The 25,009-nt window shown below is 42.3% G+C and overlaps 2 protein-coding genes across 2 annotated transcripts in view; one reads left to right on the forward strand and one right to left on the reverse strand.

Annotated features, from left to right (window-relative positions):
- The window catches only part of LOC131684696 (dopamine receptor 2-like), a 250,964-nt gene that overhangs the window by 222,073 nt on the left and 3,882 nt on the right, over window positions 1-25,009 (reverse strand). The gene's annotated exons all lie outside the window — the stretch shown is intronic.
- LOC131684714 (uncharacterized) lies at window positions 13,585-14,798 on the forward strand. Its single transcript, XM_058967827.1, has 3 exons — window positions 13,585-13,870; window positions 13,929-14,612; window positions 14,665-14,798. The coding sequence occupies exons 1-3, from the start codon at window positions 13,607-13,609 to the stop codon at window positions 14,716-14,718; spliced, it is 1,002 nt and encodes a 333-aa protein (XP_058823810.1). The 5' UTR covers window positions 13,585-13,606; the 3' UTR covers window positions 14,719-14,798.

The raw sequence follows: 25,009 nt of genomic DNA on the forward strand, positions 1-25,009 counted from the left end.
CAGCCACAAAAAACACGAGTTTGGACATCCCAACTACCTCCGAAACCGTTAGAGATTTTACATAAGTTGAATGATGAAGATGGACGTCTGTTCTCTGTGATTTGAACGAATATACGTTAAAACAGTAGCAGCGCCACATCAGTCTATTCCAACTACTCAGTAAGCCGATTCCAGAACCGGTTCGGAATCCTGAATGGATTCAGTATCCTACCCACTGAGAGGCTCAAAAATTGTTTCAATCCCTACTGATTCCATTCAGAATTCCGAACCGGTTCCGGAATGAGTTTATCTACCCCTAAGAAAAGTTGATTTCAAAATCGTCCAATGAAGAACGTTCGTTGGACCCGCGTTGAACGATTATTTTCGACGTCATCCAACGTTGGTCCAACGAACGTTCTACGTTGGACGATTTTGAAATCATTTGTTCTTAAGGGGTAGATAAACTCATTCCGGAACCGGTTCGAAATTCTGAATGGAATCAGTAGGGATTCAAGCTCAAATGCAACAACCCGAATCCACTCAGAATTCCAAACCAGTTCTGGAATGCTTTGACTGGGTAGAGGTATAATTATGTCGGCCATTTTGAAATCTATATCAGCTGCTGTCAATTCACTAAACGAAAGCTCTATCAGGTTTGAAAATATAGGACGACCATAAATATTGGCACGCTACTTTATATATCTAACGGTTTCGAAGGTAATTGGGATATCCAAACCAGGAGCGCTACTGCCCAGTTAAACCCATTCCGGAACCAGTTCGGATTTCTGAATGGAGTCAGAATGGACTCCATCTCAAATGCAACAACCGATTCCGACTCAATCGGTTTCGGAATCGGTTGTTGCATTTGAGCTGGAATCCATGCTGACTCCATTCAAGATTCCGAATCAGATTCCGAATGGCTTGACCGGGTGTCGTAATGTCTTTTTTTGGGGGTGAGTTCGACTGAATTGACAGATGTTATTCCTCTACCCAGTCAAACTAGTCCGGAACCGGTTCGGATTTCCAGTATGAATTCCAGCTCAAATGCATGAACCGATAGAGTCGGAATCACTTTGCGCCAGGCTCTACCCAAATAACCATAAGCATTAAGCCATTGCACTATATTGGCTATACATTTGCACTAATGTTGCATTAAAACTCCTTTACAGCATAAACAATGCCTGATATAATGTTATTATAATGCTGTGGGCGAATTTCATTTCAACCGAACATATGCTATATAGTTCAGGAAGCAAATGCAGCGCACTTACCGTGAAGGACGAGGCATGGTACCTCAATTCGAGACTTACTAAAGGTAATTTTCGTACAACATTCATATCATGTGAGAACGAAAATCCATTAAGGATATTCATTACAATTGCATTAGAAGAGAGTCAAGTACGGTTTTAAACAAAACATATTATGCTAATTTTTTTTTTGTTTTCGCTCACCGTACCGAAAGGAAGCAAAAGAAACGGTTTTAAAACCATGGCGGGCAATGACAGCCAACTGAAGCTTTCTAATAGCATTAATAGTGCCAATATTAGGCTTTCAAAATTGACATTTGTGCGCTGGTGCTGTATAATAGCATTAGTATTGCAAAACGAGACGTCAAATTCTGCACAGTAATAGTACTACATTTCGCCTTTTCTGGCATAATATCAGCATGATATCAGCATTTATGCCTTCACGCTACCTTATAATACTTGGGTAGGCATAAAGAAACTTTCCTGAAACGACTTAGCTGATGGTAAAATGTATGTAAAACAAGATTTGTCATAAAAGACTCCGAATTTTCATCAGCCTGCTTCCTCATTTCGTGCAGATCCGAAGTCAACGTGTACGTGTAACATATCGACACAGCAAGGTTCCGTCCGCCCCCTAACTGCGAGTGAAATGAGTGAACCACAAAATAAATTTCGCCCATGACGGGTGAACACAATAGCGATTGACTTTTCGTTGACTCGTCTTAGACCTTCAGTACGCGAGGTGGAACAGTTGATCACGGTGAAAATGGAACTTGTGCGTCACACACACAACTACATCATACGAGACAAGTAGTACTAATAACGTTCAGCTCCTTAGCCGAGGCAGAAAGCTGCGTAGCGAAGAACAACATGCAGCATGACGTCGGATATGAAAACGACAAAACCAAGATTCTCGTGCACATGGACCGTGATCTGACGGAATTTCGCCTACATGATTTGGTACCTCGTACTAGCACGAATTGTATTAAAAGATTCATGTCGAAGTACGGAGAAGTAAAATCCGTCACGAACGACACCTGGAGAAACTTCTCCCTGGTGTTCGGGTGGTGCTAATGCGGCTAAACCAACCTATACCGTCTTACTTAATTTTCGTGGGTAAATCATCTCAACACAGATAACAGACAACTATGATCGAACAAAAATGTTAGTAAAATTTGTGTAAACTTTTCAATAAATATACGTTAAAACACTAGTGTCGCCACACCAACTTATCCCAATTATCCGTCAAATCCATTCCAGAACCGGTTCGAAATCCTGAATGGATACAGTATGGATTCTGGCTCAAAAGAAACAACCGATTCCGACTCAATCGGTTGATGCATTTGTGCCGGAATCCATACTCGATTCAGAAGTCCGAACTGGTTCCGGAATGGTTTGACTGAGTAGAGGTATAACCGCTGTCAATTCAGTCAATCTCAGCCACTAAAAAACATAACGACAGTAGCGCACCTGGTGGAGATATCCCAACTACCTTCGAAAACGTTAGGGATTTTTACACAAGTTAAATACTGATGAAGGACGGCTGTTCTCTGTGATCTCAAGGTGTTACTACATACAAAGAACCCTATTCACATACCCTGGGAAGACGCTTACGTGCCAGTTCTGTAATCAGACCGCACACTACGGTACGTCATGCGCTGAAACAACCACAGAAAATTCATCTACTACAACCAACACCAACAAACACCCTTCGACATCTGCTGGTACGCCACAGACAACCAGCCAAAATCAAATGCCTGACAAACAACATTCCACAGTATCCGCAAGCCAATAGTTAACATAACTAGGTAAGCAATAAACGAGACAGAAGACGGCTATACCAGAGTCACTTGGAAACACAAAAAGCATCAAACATGTAACAGCGAAAGTCAAAGCTCCAGCGACAATGACATCAACAGCGAAGGAGAATGCAGACAGAATGATCAGCAAAAGCGGCACAAGGTAAACCTGACCATTGCTCAACACCAAGAAAGAAAATTAAGGGGTTATATACAAAGTTGAGAGTTCGCCATTTTAAAAAAAAGTAAAAAACAATTTGTTGGGAGTACTATCGAAGAAAACAAAAGCAAGTCGTGTTAAAAAATATTGAAAATTCAATATTAATTCGTCAAAAGGGCAAAAGTGTTTTTTGTAAACAAATTTGTTTCGCTCATTAGTCTGCTGCAAAGTCTGCAAGTCTGCGCCCTTTTGCAAATTTAATATGGAATTGTCGGAGTTACGGCCCCTCTCTAAGTGCTTTTTTCGCAGTGGCTTGCAGTGAACACTCTCCAACACGAACCGCTGAACTTAATGTGGTAACATGATCGGTTACCATACTGAAATCAAAAACGTGAAAAAATATTGATGATAAATATATTGTGGTGTACTCGAACGGGTAGGTTTTCCAAAAAAAAATTTCTTCCCGATAAAAAAAAGCATACTGCCAAAAAAAAAGTGATGCTTGAGGTGTTAAAAAATTTTAAACAAAAGTTCATTGCAATGAAACAAAATGAAAAGCTTTTTGAATGAAAAATTAACCTTTCAAGTCCACGAGCATGGAAATACGAAGAATTCAAACAAAAAATTCAAAATCGGTTGACTAGTTATAGAGCTATCATTTTTTCAATGGTCCTTTTCAAAAAACTGCATTCCGAGATAATATCGCTGAAAGGTTTGTGTTAACATCATTCGTGGAAAGAGCCAGTGCGGTACGAACGGGTGTAATTTGAAATCTAGTGCTCCGATCAGGATGAAATTTCGCACAGATTATTTCGAAATTATGCGCTATTTTGCACTTATTTTTCAACCTTAACTTTGTGTATAACGCTTTAACACAAGAAGCAGAAGGCAGTACGCACAGGATAGCCAACAGGAATAATATTCGATAATTTATCCATTTTTTTATGTTTTTTATGTCTATTATTTTTAAAAGGTGATTGACCCTCGAGGATCAAGCGTTGATACATAAATAACAACCATACACATTGAACTCGGTCAGAGCCTATCTGAGCTTCGTTCGAATCGCAGATAATCCGCTAATGATTTCGAAAAAACTGACTCAAAAATATTCAGTCGTTACAAATAAGCTCAGAATCGTGGTATTCTATATAAAGCGAGCAAATGACGTTTCTGACGACAATCCGTTTATTAAAGACTACCACGTCTACATTCCCGCTCATAAAGTTGTGTGCGACAGTGTAGTCATCGATTCGTGTTTGTCATGCGTGAATGTACTGAAGCACAGGGTTGACATTTTCATGGACCCCTTGCTTCAGTCAGTACAGATTTTGAATCCGGCAATCGCACTGGGCGGGACGCCCCGCTACAATTTTGCAGAATACTTACCACCACAAATCGTTATGCGGTCTTGGCTCAGGAAGAGTGTGACTCTGATGAACCCCATATGGGGATAGATATCTTTTACTGCTTCTACAAACTACGGGCAGATGAGATTCATTGTAAAAGCTTCAATTTTTCTCTTGAGAGTCCGCCAAATATACCAGCTCGAGGAAGCTCTGTCTGACAGCTTCTGATCTTAGAAATTGGTGATTTCTAGGGAGGAGGTTTTCAGCAGTTTCAGAAACATAAAAAATCTCATGTACCATTTCAACCAGAGATTTAATTTTGTGTAGGACTGGTTGGGCCTAGGTTAGGCATCGGTAACTTTGTGATATTGCAGAACTCCACCCAACATCGAGTCGACTGTCCGGCTGAGCTTAGCTGGATAGCACTGGGTGGTAAAATACCCACTTTCGATTATACACTCCATCCCGGTCAAACCATTCGGAATTTGATTCGGAATCCTGAATGAAGTCAGTATGGATTCCAAATCAAATGCAACAACCGATTCTGAAACCGATTGAGTCTGAATCGGTTGTTGCATTTGATTTGGAATCCATAGTGACTCCATTCAGACATCCGAACCGGCTCCGGAATGAGTTTAACTGGGATAGAGCTGGGACGGGACGTGCAAAGTGAAAAAAAAGCAAATGTCACCGCGAACCGGCAATGGCCTGTCATTGCGAACCGGACCTATCTTGACGATTTTCATTTTCTTGAAAGCAATAACGTTTGGGCAGTGTCGTTATTTCCTGGCAAAGTCTATGACGTATTAAAAACAAAATTTTTGCATTTATAAAATTTGTTTTGAATCTATATTTATATGCCTTTGTTAAAAAACCTTTAGGTATATTTTGAGGTGGAAAGAAGTTCCTATTGCTATCAGAATGCGTTAAAGAAGATATTTTTTTTCTATCTGCACTGCTCCCGATATATTGGCAATTAATAAAGAGAATAAATATTTCAAATAATTGATTTTGTTACTATGTTTTAATTGCCGCAAGGTTCTACTGTATCGATTTTGTTGGTTATTTTCGGCTAATTTGAGACTAAGAGAAACGAAAGCAATGAAATTGAAAGACGGATAGGTATTCTAGAACGAATCAGTTATAAACTTAGAACGGAAAATTAGGACTAGGCAGGCTCATATGGATATGATCGAAAGGAAATATGAAGAATTCTTTGCCTTCTGCTAAGTAGGAGTTGGGCGTTGCACCCAAGTCTACCGCATGGTCCATGGTAACAAAACCAAAGAAAGTTAAGAATTTGGTATCAAAAAATAAATTCCAGGCTATTTTAGGATGCATTTATTAGATTGTTACAATTGTTGCTTTATTATATAGATTTTCATGAAAAAAATAATATTTTAAAAAAATATTACTTTATTTTCTAACAAACAAATAATTCCATTCGTGAGTTTGATCACCTTAGCGACCGACAAATGCATATTTATATTAGACAGTGAAAAATTAATGCCGAATATGTCTATTGAAAATATTGAGGAGTATTTTTTGAATAATCAGTGAGATAATTATTTCATAAAATTAGTTAAACACTATGAAAAACTTGCCATCACCTTGTGTGAATAAGATTGGAGATTGTTAGATAAATAAATTGTAGATTGAATCATTTTTGAGTAGTAATTGTAGAATATTTCATTAATTTATTCTTTTGTTGATATTTTAATTCATTAAATAATAATAAAAATAATTAAATAAAATTCATATTTTGTTTGCTGCCACCTAATGATCGGCACCTGATAGATCACAACCCAAGCAGCATTCAAAGTTTTATAGCACGCTACAAGGGTAATCTATGTTTTATGAGTGGCTATAAAACTACCATAAAACTTCAAATGTCACCAGGGAAGGAAGCTATGCCGATGTCCAAAACCTACCCTCTAAGAACGGTTGGTTTCAAAATCGTCCAATGACGGACGTTCGTTGGACCAATTTGGACAACGTCCAAATAACCGTTCAACGAACGTCCATCGTTGGACCCGTGTTGAACGATTTTGAAACAAATTTTTGGACGTCTCAGTGGGTATGATGGGAATAGGAAATAACGGTTAGATATGTTTTCTATGCCATGCAGTCAAACTCCCAAATTTCGCTACTAATCACATGGCTGCACTGATTATATACTGTGTCCAGCAGAGTTTAAAATATTCAAATTCATTGAATTAAAATTGATCATATTCAGCCGCACGCAGCTGAAAACGTTAAACGAACAAACCGACCATTCATCCATCCACGTTTTTTCACGATTATTACACGAAGTGACCGTACAGCAACGAATCAAACGCATCAAAGTAGGCTCTGGCACAATGTAAGCGATGATGATTGTTGTTTCATATGCTTTATAGGCATATGAATATTTTTTTTCTATTCAATGCGAATCGCAACATGTTCATTTTCAGCTGTCAAATAAGAGCTTCGATTATTTTTACCTCTGGTGTCTAGTGTAATTATGGCGTAAACTACGTCAAGAATTCGTTGGACATTGTTTTTTTACCCTAAGAGTTTAAATATTTTCAATTATCAACTTTCTACACTCAGCCAAAAAATACAGTGAACTTCATAAGTATTTCGTATATTTTTTAGCCACAAGCAGGACGTATGTAAATCATAAGACTATCTTATGAAGCGGCCTTTATTTCGTCAAATCAATTTGCTATGATTTAATTTTCCATAACGCATTTTCGATTATTCATAAGGCAAAATTATATATTTCTCTTATGTTTATGTGAATCATAAGATGCTCGTATGAAACTCAAGCGAGTAACGTATGCAATACCCAATAAGGTCTTATTTTTACATAATCATTTTATGAAAACATAGTTTTGTTATTTTTCTATGCATCATAAGATAATTCTTATGAATTTCGCTGCATGATTTGGCTGGGTGTAGAAATCCGTCTGTTTATCTCAACGATTTCTCTGACGTCACCGCAGAATTCGCGGAGTAGCAAGCCTCGCTTCTGAGAGCCGTGGTAGCACACTTCTGTCAATTCAAAAACAGCCAACAAAGTTCTGTTAAATAATCATAGTAACCTGTCTCCGCGTTGCCCGCAGGAAGGAGTACAGAAAATCTAGAACTAAAAGCCTCTTTTCCTCTTATTTTGGGTTGCCATAGCAAAAATAACCTGCACTCAAAAAAATGTAAACGTTATGCCTATTGATTTTACACATAAATTTTTGCAATTAACGGAGGCATATAGACACTATTTGCTGGTACATAAACCCAATGTGTGTATTTATAAGAAATATTAATCTTACATTCACATTTCATAACTATTAGGCACATAAAACCCCATTCTATAACAATATACACATATAACTTATGTGTGTGCATACATAGTTTATACAGTTGACACATAGAAGGTATGTGTGCGCGTGATAATATTAGCATTTCTTCTTCATATGAATTTTAAGCGGTTTGAAGCAAATAGAATTAACGTTTGGGTTTTTTTCAGTGTGCACAACTTATGAAACATTGCGTCTCTCGTTCAAATTTGTGGAAAATAATGTGTGCGTAGAAATTAGTTTAACTTTCTCAGCAGAAAGGTTATGCAATTGCTCTGTTTATATCAGATCGGTGAAATTGATCAATCGATTGCGATCTATTAGTCTATGACAAGACAAATTCAAAATTCTTGTAAGCAGTTATTTAATTTTCGGCTCTAGGTAAAAATTAATGTCTCTAGATAAAAATAGGTACAAAACTCTACTACTTGACAGTTACGGATAATGAAGCTATAATCAGATTATTCATATGAATGATAACATTATTTTGTGTCATGTGAAAGCTACATCATTTTCCGTACATCATCGGCACAACTCTGTACCTCATCTGCACAGCTCTATCATTGACCTTTGCTTGAAATTATATTGTGAGCGAACTTTTCCTTGCAAAATAACAACAAAACCGAGAGGGAAAAAGAAGACCGTCTTCGCATGTCCCGTCCCAGGGATAGAGTGTATTTGTTTAGACAACATGACTCACCGCTGTTCAATATGCTCGTTCATGTTTTTGATGAAAATTTCGACTGAATTTTTCCTCCATGAACGCTTTTGTTTACATAAATAGGTTAGATAATTTTTGTTGAATGTATGTGAATCAATAGTAGGGTTAATGTAGGCATCAGTGCTCTACTTGCTGGCAAAACAAGTGCCGGATACGCTACTCAGCGGACGACAGCAGCAACGGTGCTCAAACACGGGGTGATGTGTTTACATCCAGCGAGAGGCGACCATCGAGAAAAGCCAGTTAGTTTCGAACCAAGTTAGTGTGCTGGTCATTGTGTTGATCGATCAAGAACTATATTTGGGCAAATCCACGACGATCCACGGATGTGTTTCGAGCGAAAATTATCTGCGAAAGGGTCGGTTCGAGAGCTTCCCGCAAAGAATCCGGTGATTCGTTATCGCCGTCGCTAGGGAGGTTCCAACGGAGAGGAGCAAAGCTCACTTACCTAGTTAAAAGGAAAGGAGTTGTCAGAGTCTAACACTACCCCCTTTTCTCTGTAGCCGGCTAGACGAAAGAGTACAGCTAGGAACACCGGAGTAGTCAGGTCGCTGACTAGCTCAATACGAGCTGCCTTCGTAGAGAAGCAAACGATTACGGACAGCGAACTTCAAGTAGAACGGCCCGCAATGGTTAACTCCACCGACGGAAAACGATTCGGTTTGGGACACTATCGAAGACGGAAGATCGCCGGTGCTCTGTTATACTAGTTAAACTTTGTTCCGCAGATATTGCAGGAGAACATCTTCCGTGGGTAGCGTCGAATTTGGCCAAAACTCCAGAGCTGTTAATAGATACGGTGTCCCAGTCTATCATCGTGTGCAGTTGAGGACGTCGCTAGAACTTAATACTCCAGAAATGTCGTCAGTAGGGTTATCGACTCCAGGAATACGTTTTCAGACGTTTGAATCGTTAGATAGCTGTGTCTGCGAGACCCGGTAGTCTTCCAACAACTCGGGTTACCGTGAAGCCATAGGAGAATTGTGAAATCAGTCCAGAAATGTACAGATCGACAAATGCGTGACGCAGAGTTCTGGTCATGCGATTGTATGTCGAGTAGAAAGCGAAGCTAGCTTGGACCTAGACGCCAACGATTGCACCGAAAAGATACCGTATGCATCGGTTCTACCGTAACAGCATGTCCCATAAGCGCGTTCAGACACATCACAAATGAAGTGAAGCCTGATGTTTACGGCATCGGGTATCGTAATGACGGTGGTGACACGGGAGAAGCACAGAGAACAAACGTCCATCTTCAGCATTCAACTTTTGTAAAATCTCTAACGGTTTCGAGGGTAGTTGGGATATCCAAACCAGGTGCGCTACTGTCGTCCTGTTTTTTGTGGCTGAGTTCGACTGAATTAACAGCGGTTATTCCTCTACCCAGTCAAACTAGTCCGGAACCGGTTCGGACTTCCAGCATGAATTCCAGCTCAAATGCATCAACCGGTAGAGTCGGAATCGGTTGTTTTCTTTGAGCAAGATTCCATACTGAATCCATTCAGGATTTTGAATCAGTTCCGGAATGGATTTGACGGATAGTTGGGATAGGTTGGTGTGGCGGCGCTAGTGCTTATTGTATATTAATTCAAATGTTTACACACGTTTTTTAAATATTTTTGTTCGATCATGGATGTCTTTTCTCTGTGGTTTAACTTTGTTTATTTTTTTGTTTGTGTACGGAAATCCGAAGTTCTGGTAGAAACAGCTATGCCGCCCTGTCAATAAGGGTCTGACGGGCAAGTAAATATAAGCATCCAACTAGTGAGTAAATCCCTGCTTAAAAACAATCCTTTATATTATTATGTTTGAGTCTCTTGGCGACCATGAGCTCTTTGAATAATTTTATCGTTGACAATTAAAATAGTTGATTTTCAGTAATAAGGTCCTTGTCAAATAGAATACGTTCAAATTGCTGAATTTTTGGCATTGAGGATGGCTGAAAGTTACAGCTGATAAAAATTCAGCAAAATTTGGCTGACATTCTGCGAAAAAAATAGTAGAGCTACAAAATCAGGTGTATATATGCGCTAAAACTTTATTTCTTTATTTGGGTAGTTTAGAATAAACCACCTATAAAAAACTCAACACTTCACCAGAGTGATCTCTAAGCCGAAACTTTTGTTACCTTACTGCGCACCACGGATGCTAATCTAGCATTCACTTGCTCTGTTCCGTTGGTTCTATTTGGCCGGAAGCGACGGCCCGGTGGTTCGGGTCTAAGTTGCTTGATTCGATTCATGATTTGGTCCCGAGTGGTGCTGTCCACTTTGAATTCGTCCAAGATTTTTTGGATCCCCTCAAGTAGTTCAGGTGGTGGTGGCGGTGGGTGACCGTGTCGATGACCGCGACCCGGACCGTGTTCTTCGGAGCTCTCCATTTCACTGCTGGAGGATCCATTTGATGCCGTCGTCGTCGATTCCTGAGTCACCGACAGGTTGATCAATGCTAAAAGGCACATGGAGCCTAGTAGCAGGAGAATGGTTTTGCGAATCATGTTCAACTGTTTCGGGGTGCTGAAGGAATCCAAATGTTGAATGATAGATTTGCAAGCAACCGAGAAGATTTTATAGCGCAACGTTTGATGGTAAATAATGGATTTTTAACTAGGCTTCGTTTGTAATAGATTGTATAATTTGATTATAATTACGAACTATCCAAGCTGCAACGGTTAAAAATGTTTTCAAACCACTCATGATGATATAAAAAACCGATAATAAGTTAGGAAACAATTTAATGATATTATGTAACATTGCTATGAAATTTCTGACAATGGCATTGAATTTTGGATGGCTTTTTTCGGCGACAATCAACTCAGGGACAGACCAAAGCGGAAACGTAGAGCAATCCGACAATTGTAAACAACTAAATCACAATTCAAGTTTAATTGTTTAGAACGATGTGTTGACGTAGGACTACTACAGTACTAAATGTAAAAAAAATGATTATTTTTCAATTTCTTAGTACAAAAATAGCAGACATTAGGGCTAGAAAAAATAATCTAAACTGTCGAATAACGTTGAAAATCAGTTTTTCACTATTGCGATCTACGCAACTGTTAGCTACGTGTGTTTGACAGTTGCACTCCAACTGTACTGCATCCATCACCGCGCCACCTACAAACATTTGATTTATTCGTAATTTCAGTTGCATGTAATTACTCACATTACGAATCGATTCGTAACATCTATTATTTGTGGTCTTCATCTATAGTAGCACACTCTAGAAATGTATAACAAATTTACATCAAATTAGAAAAAAATGCATTTAATTCCCATTTTTTCATCAACTTTTGCACTCCCTCGCAGAAACGTCCTACGCTGATTCACTTTGCTCGACGTTTTGTTAAAGGTTTTGACGTCTTGCACGCAACGCAAAATACATTATGAATTTCTATTTTGATGGAATGAAATGCATTTAATTTCGCAGATTTTTAAAAATGCATCACAAGTGATCTGCCCCTAGAGCACACCCTTTAAAAAAATTTCGTATCATTGCTGCCAAACTTAAAAACGTTGTTCCTGTTTTGGCTGCATTCAAACACCGAGCGTTGCTACTCTATTGTATAAAAACAACATCACCAAAAAACTTAAAAACCTTAAAATTGCTATTCACGCAGTCATCAGCCTACCCTAAATATAGAATCTTCAGCCTGCTTTTTGCAAGTTTCTTATAGTCATTCTCCACAAAAGGACGGTGAAAGGTTTCCGCTTGAATGGATTATTTATCTTTTCCTGTTCGCGTTTGAATCTAACCAGACATCGATGGGTCCTTCTGCTGGGTTAATCCCGGCAAACATCGATCGACGCCGCAGCCGCCGCTTCGGAAGCACCGCAATCATAAAGGTATCGTTTTTTGCTTCTTTGGTTGATGTTCCCGAATAAAGAACTGAATACCTTGTTTTCCTGTGCTATTTCCGTTTGTTCGTCGAAATGGTTGTAAATTTTTCATCGAAATTCAAAAGGAAGGCAAATGGGCGGAAGGTGATTTTGATTGTGATTATGATTACTTGAAAGTCGTTCGATTAGACTTCTGACCATATTGGGAGGGTGATAGGATAAAAATAGGATATTTTAAACGGAAAATATTCAAGTAAGTTTATCCGCGGGAAACGCTTTGCACAGAGATAAAATCCTATCTTATCTAACAAATTTCCAATGCTCCCTCTCACCAATTTCGAAAGCTTCGCAAAGCTTCAGTTGGCTCAAACTTTATCAAGCTGCAAATAATCCTCTAGATAACATTAACTGCATGTGCTTGTTGAGTAAAACGAAGAGATGTTATATTATCAGATATTTTACTAGGGACTAGATATTTGCTACAGCACAAAACTTGAAATGTTTTAGAAAAATTCTCGAACATTTTTAAAAATAATTAGTATAATTATTTTCGTACTATACAGTGATAAGTTTATGATTATACAAGGTAAATGAGTTTACCCAAAATAGGTTAAATTGAATCCGGCACAAGGTCACTATGTTAGTGCCGAATTCTGATGAGACATAGTCGAAACGCAAACTCCATTACTAAATTAGCTATAGGGCATAAGCCCTTAACACGCAAATGTGTCTTTAAACCATATTCTCCAAAGTGGAGAAAAAATAGCTTTTGTCCCCTAATTTTTCTCCGCGAAGGAAAAATATAGTAAAATGCAAAATAGGTTAATTTTCATAAGTTAACAACCCAGTTAAGCTCATCCGGAATTGAACTGGAATTCTGGCTGGTTCCAGTTCGTACACGGGCTCCAGTGACACAACCGATTATAACTAGAATCGGTTGTGTCACTGGAGCCGGAATACGAACTGGAACCAGCCAGAATTCCGGTTCATTTCCGGCTGAGCTTAACAGGGAAAAAGCTCGCATTTGTCCACCTACATGTGAACACAGCAACCAAATCGAAGACTGCAGAATTACAGAATCGACAGCGGATATGTTCATTCGACTCCCCCTCGAAATCAAACCCATAATGTTTTTTTGTTTGTCAACAACATCACCAAAAGTCAATACTTTAAATTGATGAGCATTTTGCTGATCATTTTTCAGCAATCATTTACAACTATCTATTGTGATAATCCTAATTTTCCACTAAAAGTGACAATGAGAAGCCGTTCCAGTGGTAGTGTTGATTGCTCACCTCTTACCGGCAACAAACATCCGTACAATCGAAAACCTCTCCTGTGCCGGCTGTGTTTGCGGGTTCTCGCGAAGGAAGACCTACTGGAAATATTCACCGAAAACAATAACTTACAGAAAGAAATTCGAGCTGCGGTCTCCGTTGAGGTTTGTTTCGTTTAACTTGTATAATTCACTTGTAAACTTTTACGTATTTTATTTATAGGTAAACAGAGATGATCGTTCAATTCGTGTGTGCCAGTCCTGCTTGGATTTGGTGTACACGATCAACGCTTTTCGAACGGTTTGTGAAAAATCGGCAATACTCTTATCGCAAGAAGTACAAATTCCAAGCGGTACCTTTTGGGCGGATGAATCGGATCAGAACGTATTCGTGAAATGTCGTACCCTGGTTGAACAATGCAAGACTGAAATAGAGAATCGTTTCCTGGAGAAATTGGAGATTTGCTGCGATGATACGAATGATTCGTTTGAGGAATCTGTTACTTTCCCGGTTGAGTTCAGTCCAGCTGTAGACGTTGATATTAAGTCAATAAAGGATGACCTACCCGTTAAAATAGAGGCTCTAAACCTTGACATACTTTCTGATGTGGACGATGATGATGATGTTGGGTTAGATATTGACAATACCTGTTCTCGGAAGCTGGAATATGAAAGCGAGATTGAGTTTATTGGCTTTAGCGAACCGGAATCGGAAGCTGAAAACACGGATAGTGACCCTGATTTTGTAGTAAAACCGAAACGGTCTAAGAAAAATTCCAGTAATCCACCGAGGCGTCGGGGAAGACCAAGCCTTACTGATGAAATGTTGAAACGGAGAATGCGTATACTGGGGAAACCAAAGAGAAAACCGGGTCCCAAATCCTGCCTCAAGCCGCCAGCGGAATCGGTAAATTAATTCAGATTTGGTAAAAGAGCTTTTGTAATCTGTATACTTTCAGGAATGTGAAATTCAGGAGTGTGAATCGCGAGAATCAAGAACGACATCGAAATAATCATCTGAGCCACCGGGCGTACCCCGCTAGCTTTTCCGAGCACCATACGAATAAAGAAATAAAGTTTTAGCAGATCAACAATTGTAACTTGGTTCTTTTGTTTATTTTTATTTACGTAACTAGAATGTTTTCATTTGTTACGTAGCGTTGTAACTTGTTGAAGTAGAGTGGTGTGCACAGCTGTGAACCACCCTAAGTTTTTTGAGTACTAGCGACATCTATGCCAATCCATGCATATCATTACCGCTGATTCCCGCTCCGACGTCGTCGTCCGCCCTGGAGCCGCCAACCATTATTGTACGGGTGAGGCTGTCGTTATTGCTCGGTTCAGAGTCGTGCCAGGCTCGTGGTCTCACGCGATGCATTCGTTAGATGGTTAGGAGGCCTGTTTCCCAGTGGCAGGGGAGTACTCCGGCCTCTACACAGGCTGCTTCGGCAGGGGTGCCTGGTAGTAGTCCGGGGGCTAATCGCACCGCTCTGTAGTATAGTGGCCCGAGGATGTGGAGAGCTCATCTAAGTTTCGGCACGTACGGTTCCATAGAATATTTTGCTGGTTATTAAGGATCGTCCTACGTTAAGTGGCGTTCTACGGTTGTTTTGGGGTGACTGCTTTCACGCTTTCTGCTGTCAAAGTCCTCTTTTGTTCGTCGGAAGTGGGACCAACGTTAGTTTCCTGTCGAGGATGACTGGTTCCTTCCGAAAGGGTACAATAGTGTCGATGAAGCGAATTGGCCTGGAGTTCGCATGGTGCTGCACGCCACATGTCCTCTCCCAAATTCTTTGCCGTCGATTGTCACCATTTTCAAGGGAGCTTGTGGGGCACTACCAAGCGGGATTCATGAGTTCCCGCGCCACCACGGACCAAATATTCGCGATTCGCCAGGTTCTGCAGAAGTGCTGCGAATACAACGTGCCCACACATCATTTGTTCATCGATTTCAAATCGGCGTATAACACAATCGATCGAGATCACCAATGGCAGATAATGCACGAGTACGGTTTTGCGGATAAGCTAACACGATTAGTCAAAGCGACGATGGATCGGGTGATGTGCTTTGTTCGAGTCCCTTTGAATCTCGAAGAGGGTTACGGCAAGGTGATGGTCTATCGTGCCTGCTGTTCCACGTTGCGTTAGAAGGTGTAATAAGGAGAGCGGGGATAGACACGATTGGCACGATCTTCAGGAAGTCCCTCCAGCTTCTTGGCTTCGCCATTGACATAATGGCACGGAACTTTGAGGCGATGTCGGAAACGTACATCAGACTGAAGGCTGAAGCCAGCAGGATTGGACTTGCCATCAACGTTTCGACGATAAAATACATGAGAGGAAGAGGTTCTAGAGATGACAATGTGGACCTCCTACCCGAGTTCGGACTGACGGTGACGAAATCGAGATGGTCGACGAATTCGTGCGTATTTGGGCTCACTGGTAACCGCCGACAATGATACCAGCAGATAAATTCAGAGAAGGATCTTGGCGGGAAATCGTACCTACTTTGGACTCTGGAGGACGCTCCGGTCGAACGAAATTCGCAGCCGCACTAAGTTGATTATCTATAAGACGCTGATTAGACTGGTGGTCCTCTACATCCACGAGACCTGGACTATGCTCGTAGAGGACCAACGCACCGTTGGATTTTTCGAACGAAAGATGTTGCGTACCATCTATGGTAGCGTGCAGATGGAAGACGGAACGTGGCGCAGACGAATGAACCATGAGTTGTATCAGCAGCTGTAAGAACCATCCATCGCGCATATTGCAAAAATAGGACGTCTGCGGCGGGCTGGACACGTCGTAAGAATGTCGGGCAACGACCCCGTGAAGACGGTTTTTGAGGGCGACCCTACAGGAACAAGAAGACGGGGCGCACATCGAGCACGGTAGATCGATCAGATAGAGGACGACCTGCGGACTTTTCGAAGACTGCGAAGCTGCCGACAAGCAGCAATGGACCGAGTGGAGTGGAGACGGCTTCTGCATACAGCAACAGGTAACAAGGCAAGTAAGCACGCCACAGTGCTATTTTGTCGAATATCTTGAAGCCTGTGGCGAGTGTCAATCGACCGACGGCGTTGACGGCCACCTGCTGTGCTATCCAGTTACGCGTGGTGGTTTTCCCCAGGGCCACCAGGCTGATATCGGCGTAAACGAACACGTACAGATACCTCCGTGTAGCGCTGCGAAGAGCGAGTTCATCCTGATGAGAAATAGCGTCACGACTAGCACTGAGCCTTGCGGAACTCCTGGGAGAAGGTCTCGCCTTTACCGACTAGGAAGCGGCGATTGGTGAGGTAGTTCTGGATGAATGTGTGCCGAGATTTACTTGCAGATCACATCATTTGTGATCTTGGAGTACGCATTCTCGCAACACTGTGTTGTAGGCTTTTGCTACGTCGTGGATGGCGATGCCAGCGTGTAGGTTTTCTGATATAGCCTTGCCGAGCACTTCCTCGGAGGGATCCTAGGTGGGCTCTGGTCCAGAGTCCTTTTCGGACAGCGAATTGGCGTGTTTCAAGGTTACAAGGATACCCACATAGTCAGTCGCCGGTTGACCATCCTTTTCAAAGTTTTGGCAGCGCAGGACCGCAAGGTGATTGGCCGCTAGTGGTACGGGTGCCCTGGCAGTTTTTGGGAATGCTACTACGTGGGATAGTTTCCATTCTTCTGGGCAGGACCCGTCTTCCCAGATAGCGTTGAAAGAGTCCAGAAGGGCCCTTTTGCCTTCGAGGGGGAGGTGTTAAAGCATCGGGTAGCCCACTCTGTCGAGGTCGTCGAATTTTTCGCGAGCGGTACTGCGAGCAGTGGCAAACTCCATCCCAGTGAAGGGTTTATTGTAGATGGCTTAGGATTTGGGCGTTGGGGCGGTCGGTGGGGCTTGTAGTCTTCTTTTGCACTGGATTGAGGCAGCGGGCAGGGCTTCGTCGACGGATAAAGATTGGAAGTGGTGTCCTATCCTGTCCGCGATTTCCTCAAGATCGGTGATGGTAGCACAGAGAACAGACGTCCATCTCCAGCATGCAACTTGTGTAAAATCTCTAACGGTTTCGAAGGTAGTTGGGATATCTAAACCAGGTGCGCTACTGTCGTCATGTTTTTTTTGTGGCTGAGTTCGACAGAATTGACAGCGGTTATTCCTCTACCCAGTCAAACTAGTCCGGAACCATTTCGGACCTCCAGCATGAAGTCCAGCTCAAATGCATCAACCGATAGAGTCGGAATCGGTTGTTTTCTTTGAGCAAGATTCCATACTGAACCCATTAAGATTTCGAACCGGTTCCGGAATGGATTTGACGGATAGTTGGGATAGGTTGGTGTGGCGGCTCTAGTGTTTAACGTATATTAATTCAAATGTTTACACAAGTTTTTTAAATATTTCTGTTCGATCATGGATGTCTGTTCTCTGTGATGGTAGTGTTGACAACCGATAGCGAGTAGTCGTTTTCCACTGAGGGTGTTTACTCGTATCCACAGTTCGACAGTTGTGTAGTCCGGGTGGATTCCGTCGACGAAGTTAGTCCAGCTGTTTTGTTTGGCTGTTAGGATCGTTATTCTTGTGGCGTTTTAGAGCGTCTTGAAATTGACTTCCCTTTAGTTCTGATGGGGATGATTGGGCGGTGTTTTATGTAGGAGACAGAGGGCTTTCCGATGCCGGCGGCGATTTCCGGACTCCACCAGTGTACGGCACGGTGTGGTGGTGCTCCGCTGGTTCGGGCGATTTTTTCCTTCGCTGCGTTGACCATTATGTTCGACAGTTCGTCGGCGGGTGTATTCGTTCTTGGTCCAGTTGGTTTTCTATTACGACTACGTAGGCGTCTCGTAGAGTCAGCGCTGGGTCGTGTTGGGTAGGGGGCGGCTGATGTTTACTTGGATGGGAAAGTAATTGCTTGAACCAGTGGCATTGGTCTCGGCCCAGCCACACATCCCGGCGATGAATCTGGAGGCGAATGTGATGCCGAGAACGGAGGTGTTGTCGTATATGAAGGTACTGTTGTCGTTCAGTATGACTCCGACAACTTCGATGAGTCGGATGATTTCGTTGCCTCTGTGGTAACATTTGTCCCAGCCCCAAACCGTGTGGTGGGTGTTGAAGTCCCCCATGACGACAAACGGGCCAGGAATCTGGTTTATCAGGTTGGAGAGTTTGTTTCTGTTGTTGGTGGTTTTCTGGGGTATATACAGACAGACTATAGAGCAGCCAACGGGGTACGATATTCCCCTTGCTTCACCTTGATGCCCAACCGATGGTTTGGTAGATGTTTTCGACTCTCGCTATCTCCCACTCGTATCTGTTGTTGAGCCATGCAGAAGGAACAGTACTCGTGTGAAGGTTGGTTTCCTGGATGGCGAGACAAAGTGAGTCGATGCGGGCGATGATGTTTTGCAGGTCCCCGAGGTTGTTTCTCAATCCGTTTATGTTCCACTGGATCGCAAGAGTGGAATGGTCTGAGGCAGGATTGCTTATTGACAAGCGGCTATGCTGGGGGCTGCCTAGGAGGAGTGTAGAGCAGTTCGATTATTTCTTGTAGGAGTAGGGTATATTAAGACTTACCCCGGGGGATTCGAGGCCCCTGCATCGGCAGCCGCCGGAGCCTCGTCGGCGGGTGCCGCTACTTCCGCAGGCGGGGCCGGTACAAGGGAGATGGCTTTCTCCCGGGCGTGCTATATCCTGCTTCGGCAATTTTCCCGCTGTTTGAGGTGTTGATGTAGGCGATGTTATTGGGTGGGCTGGTGTGCTGCTCTTCCAGTGACCACTATGGGTATTACAAGGGGCCCACTGGTGATGTGTCGGAGTGGACCTGGACCTGGCTCGGGGTTTATCAGTGAACTGGTGAGGTTTCGAGTGAAATAGGGGGGGGGGGGGGTTCGTACATCTGTTCTTGGTAGTTTTGTGTTGTGGTTGGACTCACCCGGGGGTAGCCGGGCTAGTCGGCAGGACCCGGTACATCAACGGACGGGCCCAATGCAGTGGAGAGGGTTTTTTCCACGTGCGTTCGACTGTCTTGGCGGTTTTGTGTCGGGGAGGGGTGACGGGGACCCACCAGTTGAGCTGGGTGATCAATGGTTTGGTCCCGGTGTGTCTGCCATGGTGGGATTTGTATTGGCTGTTTTGGAAGAGTGAGCAATAGTTATGTTGCCTTGGTTACAATAACATGGAGTACTTAACTGGGAGAACTCCGATGGTCCCTCACCAACAGCCGCTGGAGGCTCGTCGGTGTAGGACAGCACTTCCCCGGACGGGGTCAGTGTGGTAGGCGTCTTTGTTGCTGTGGTTGTTTACTGTGTTGTTGCATTGTTAGGGTAGGTTTAATCGGAGATGTCAACTTCTGGGTTTAGGTATTGCGAGGAGAGCCTTGTTTTGGTGGTATTTTGCTTTGGTAGGTGATGGGGGGGGGGGGAGTGTTCTAGTGCTGTTCCAGTTGTTTTGTGACTTTTGCAGTGGAATTTATGGACTTACTGCGTTGGTTGTGTTCCTGATCTTTTTTGGACCGGTTTCGGCTAGGTCGTTCTGATTCAGTTTGCGTGCGATCGGGAGCCATTCTATGTTGTTTTGTAGTTACGATTTGTTGTACATCTGAGTTGCTTTGGTTGTGACGGAATCTGTCTGTTGCTGGCTTTTTTGTAATTCTGAGAAGACGGTGATTCGGAGATTTGCCTGTTGAGGTCGGCAAATGCAGCTCTCATAACGGCCATTTGGTTTCTGAGATCCTTGTTGGAAACTTTTGCACCCAGCTTTTCCTCCAAGAACTAAATGATGGTGTCTTCGTCAGTTTTTTGGGGTGGCAGTTTTTGTCATTTTAGGGATTCATTTTCTATTCGAAGCAAGGCTATTATTCGGTCACGACTAAATTTGGCCGTGTTTATTTTCCCCTGTCACTCTCCTCTGCTTGCCAGCTACTGCTGCCACTGGACACTGTTGAAGGTGCGTAGGCAGGCGGTACACTCCAACTGGCCGGAATGACCACAGTCGCATTTTCCGGCTGCTAAAGCAGCGTTGGCTGCTCCAGCTGCGGTCGTTAACAATTTACTAGGGAGATGAGCTTTGTTCCTTTGTTGGATTCTCCCTAATGACGGTGGTTACGATTTAGCGGATTCTTTGCTTTCCGAAAAGAATCCCGGAAGACACCTCAGTGTTCTTCCCAGGGGAAATCGCTGTCCACCCTGCTTCGCCCTTCTTGGTTGTTAGCTGGAAAAAAGAGCAAGGCTCCTTTGGCTTATCCTTTCCAGCGAGGTTGGATTCGTGCGTCTGGATCCTTTGCCGTTAGCCGGAAGCGAAAGCTTCTAAACACTTAGCTGGCCCACTTCGACGATCCAGCACCACACTTTATTTTGAGTACCCAGATCACGGGCCGACACCTTTCAACGGAACCTTTCACTGCCGCACGCACGCAGAAAACAATCAGTTACGGTAGCGAGAAACTGTTCCGAAAGCAAAATAAATATTCTGAATGACTGTTCGATGTCCTGGTCCGTCAATTTCTTAACTCGATAGCCGCCTTCCAACTCGTCCACAGCAAACCACTTCGCCGCATAACTGTCATCGCCAATGCTCAGCATAATCAGCACCCATTTCAGTTGCGTATACTCAAATGTTCAACAAAATTTTCTCCGTCCATAGGTACGTATAAAACCGTTCACAAACGCGAAAATGAACAAAAATTTACAACTAAATGTAAAAGGTACAGAACAGCGATCAGCTAGTGAGCATTATGTTGCGTAAACAAATACACTCTACGGAGTGTATACAGAAAAATTGGTATATTTCCACCTAGTGCTAAATTGTTACCCTGTCGGGTTACCCATAGCGAATGATCTAATATCTTCTGAGTAAACTTTCCCATCGTTGGTATTTGTTACCAATCTGCATAATACTTTTGAATTACCTAATGTACTATTTTTGGTTGAAGTAACCTACTTGTAAACATTGATCACCTGAAGCTTTCGGTAGAAGTTGCTGGCAAGCTGTAATTAGCTTAGTGTGTAGCTTTTTAATTTATAGTTTGTACCGCTTCTCCATTTATTCTTCCGAGGGTTTCATTGCACGTAACTTTTCCGATACCCCTTCGAAGCATTTCTTTGATCGCTCAGGCATCGTCGTTGGTTCAGGATTGTAGAAGTCAGCTTCTTTCAGATCACCAGGATAACGAGTTTGCTTTTTTTGTCGATTTGATTGTCATACCCAACGGCAGTTCTAAAAAAATGCAGAAGAAAGTTTGTTTCTTTTTATTATTGGATTCACGGGTTCCCATTTGCTGATGAGACATGTTTGACAACACCAATCTTTTTAAGCGAGCATTTGCAGTACCGCCAATTTCTTTCGGGCATTCTTGTTTGTGATGTCTGCACACGTAGTTGAAAGAGCTGTTCAGTGCTTGAAATTCTATTTTTTTAATGAAATCCTTTTCTTATTCTAATCATCGCCTATTAGAACCTGTATGTGTATAGATACCATAAGATATATCACCACATCTCCCTTTTTTCAAAGTAATGATATTTAATAATGCATCAAAAAATCGTGGAATCGCTTCGGTCTCTTTGTCGTCCGGTAGGGTCTGATTTGTTCTAATGGGTTTGAATCATCAGTGCGTTTAGGCTGGTGTGGCTACTGCTGGATCGGTCACCGCCGAAGCTGAAGATTCTCCTGGTGTTGCATCTAACATTTCATTGAAAGCCTTCTCATCATCCTTCTGGCAGTTTTGCATTGGAGCTCCTGTAAAACCTGTAAATGAGAAATAGCAGCTTCGAAATCAAACCCCAGGGCTGTTACCGTTGATTTTCTTAAGGTGACTTGAGTTTCTCTTATATGTCCGACCGGTTTCGTTATTTCGAACTGTGACACATGGTCCATCCTTTGCTGCAACCATCACGACACGACAGTTGGGTCGAAATTCGGGGTTAACTTGTTGCGTTGTAGTACATGTTTCATTAGCACTTTATTCCCAACTTCTATGACTCTATGAAGGTTAAGCATTGCGGCGTGAATCTTCATACAATTCCCCTTTTTCCTTCGAAAGTTGATCTCGATCTCTGTAGTCCGAGCACGGCACAGCAGTTCCTATGTCTCTCAACGATGGTATTTTGCTTCTTATGTTCCTTTCGTACAACAATTCAGTTGGTGTCTTGCCTGTTGTACTATGTGGGGTTGAATAATACATAAGTAGATACGAAAGTAGGTCGTTTTTCCAATCTCGCTTCATTGCTTGGCTAATATTTAATCTTTCAACCAAGGATCGATTTTGACGTTCAACTAGCCTATTTTCTTGGGGCCAAGAGGGCGTTGCTTTATTTAATATGATGCCTCTTGCTTTGTCCATTCGATTTGCTGTTTCGAGAGCCGTTATTTTCTGCACGATTTCAACCTCTTTGCATCAACTAAATCAGTCGATTATCACAAGCAAATAGTCACTCGAAGGTAATGCACCAAGAAAGTCGATGGCGACGTCAACCCAAGGAGCATCCGGTAGTTTTCTTCTTTCCATTGGTTCTGGTCTTTCTGGCTGACGCACCAGACGACAGCCTTCGCAGTTATTCACGATGCGCGCAATCGATTCGTCCATTCCCGGGCCACCAACAAGAAAATCGAAGACGCTGTTGCATCTTAGTTCTCCCCGGATGTCCTTCATGCCCAAGATTCAACATCCTCTGTGTTAATTTTTTTTAAATAATCAATCTAGGACCTCTTACTATCAAGTCCCCGACTTTTCCAAGCTCATTCCTGAACGCATGATATGGTTTAATTAACTCAGAAGTATAATTCCAAGAACCACGATCCAAACATTCCCGCAATTCAGTTAGTTCTTCATCGCACGCAGATTCTTTTTCTAACTCAACCACATCTAACGCTGTCAACTCGAATATACTTCTAACGTACACATCTGAATCAGGATCATTTGCATTCGCATCGGTTGGTCGTGATAGACGAGATAGCGGATCTGCTATATTGGACTTTCCTTTCCGGTAGATGACTTCATGGCTGAACAATTGGAGTCGCAGGACCCAACGCTCGATTCGAAGGCATGGGGAAGAGTTTGTAGTGATAAAATAACTTCAAATGGCTTATGATCAGTCTCCAATTCAAAATTAATACCCAGCAAATAAATTTGAAATCTCTCGACTGCCCATACCAGTGCCAAGGCTTCCTTCTCAGTCTGGGCGTATCTGCGCTCAGTATCAGTGAGACTCTTGCTAGCGTACATAACCACTTTAGGTTGGTCTTCCAGGAACTGAAGGAGAACTGCGCCTAGACAGCACTGGTGAAGCATCGGCTACCACACGAGTTCGAAGTTTTGGATCAAAATGAGATAGTGTATTGTCTTGTCTATCTTAAACACTGACTCTCGCGGGGGGTTCACAATTAACAGTGCCAGAATTTATGTTGAGTGTTTTCCGGATATGATGAATTTCTAGAATAATGTAAATGGTTGGCATTGTAATCATAAGTCACCTTACACTTACAAGATTTTATCTCCAAGCAGACGACGGGGAACGGTAGTAAAATGAACATGTTTCCTGTTTGTATAAAATCGTTACCCTGAAAATGAAGTGAGCAAATGTAAACATTCTTTGCGGTAATCATTATCCTGTCGCCGTAATTTTCAAGAACCCATTTCTAAATATTTCTTTCATCCTGTGGAATTCTATAAGAGGAAAAGACCAAACTTCCATCACCATTTTTTTCATCTATATATTAAATAATTCTCACCTGTGGAACGATGCATGATAAGCTTGTTCATCGTCAATACCGCAACTGTTTACAGAACATTTACGCACCATATTTGTGTCATCTGCTAAAAAATATTGATGAAAATTTTGCGCATTTGTGCCGCTTCAAAACTTTATCCCGTGCTTCCTGATTGTCGAAAATAACAGCAATGGTTGGAGAAATTGTTATGTCCGACCATTTCTTTTCGACCAATTAGGGTCCCACTGATCGTCATTGTTGAGCTCAGCCTTAAGATTGACGAGTCTTTACTAGCGACATCTCGCCACTGCGGGATTAGCGTCCCACGGACCGAACAATTTTTCCAGTACAACGTGTAGCTTTGAACATCGTCGATCAGCGAATCGTTGATCCAAACGCAGCTTAAATGATATCATACCGTTCACTCGTTACAACAAATCCAGCCTACTTGTTGTGATTTCTGCGCTTTTTCGCCTTTAGATTTTGTTTACTTCCTTTACCATGGTGATAAAAACACTACGTTGACGATTTTGGAATACGTTTCTGGTTCGAGAACATTGACAGTGAGGTTATGTCAAATTGGTACAATTCCGATCCATTTTTTCGTGAAA

Source organism: Topomyia yanbarensis, chromosome 1 (assembly GCF_030247195.1).
Source record: "Topomyia yanbarensis strain Yona2022 chromosome 1, ASM3024719v1, whole genome shotgun sequence".
In the NCBI taxonomy this organism is placed as follows: domain Eukaryota; kingdom Metazoa; phylum Arthropoda; class Insecta; order Diptera; family Culicidae; genus Topomyia; species Topomyia yanbarensis.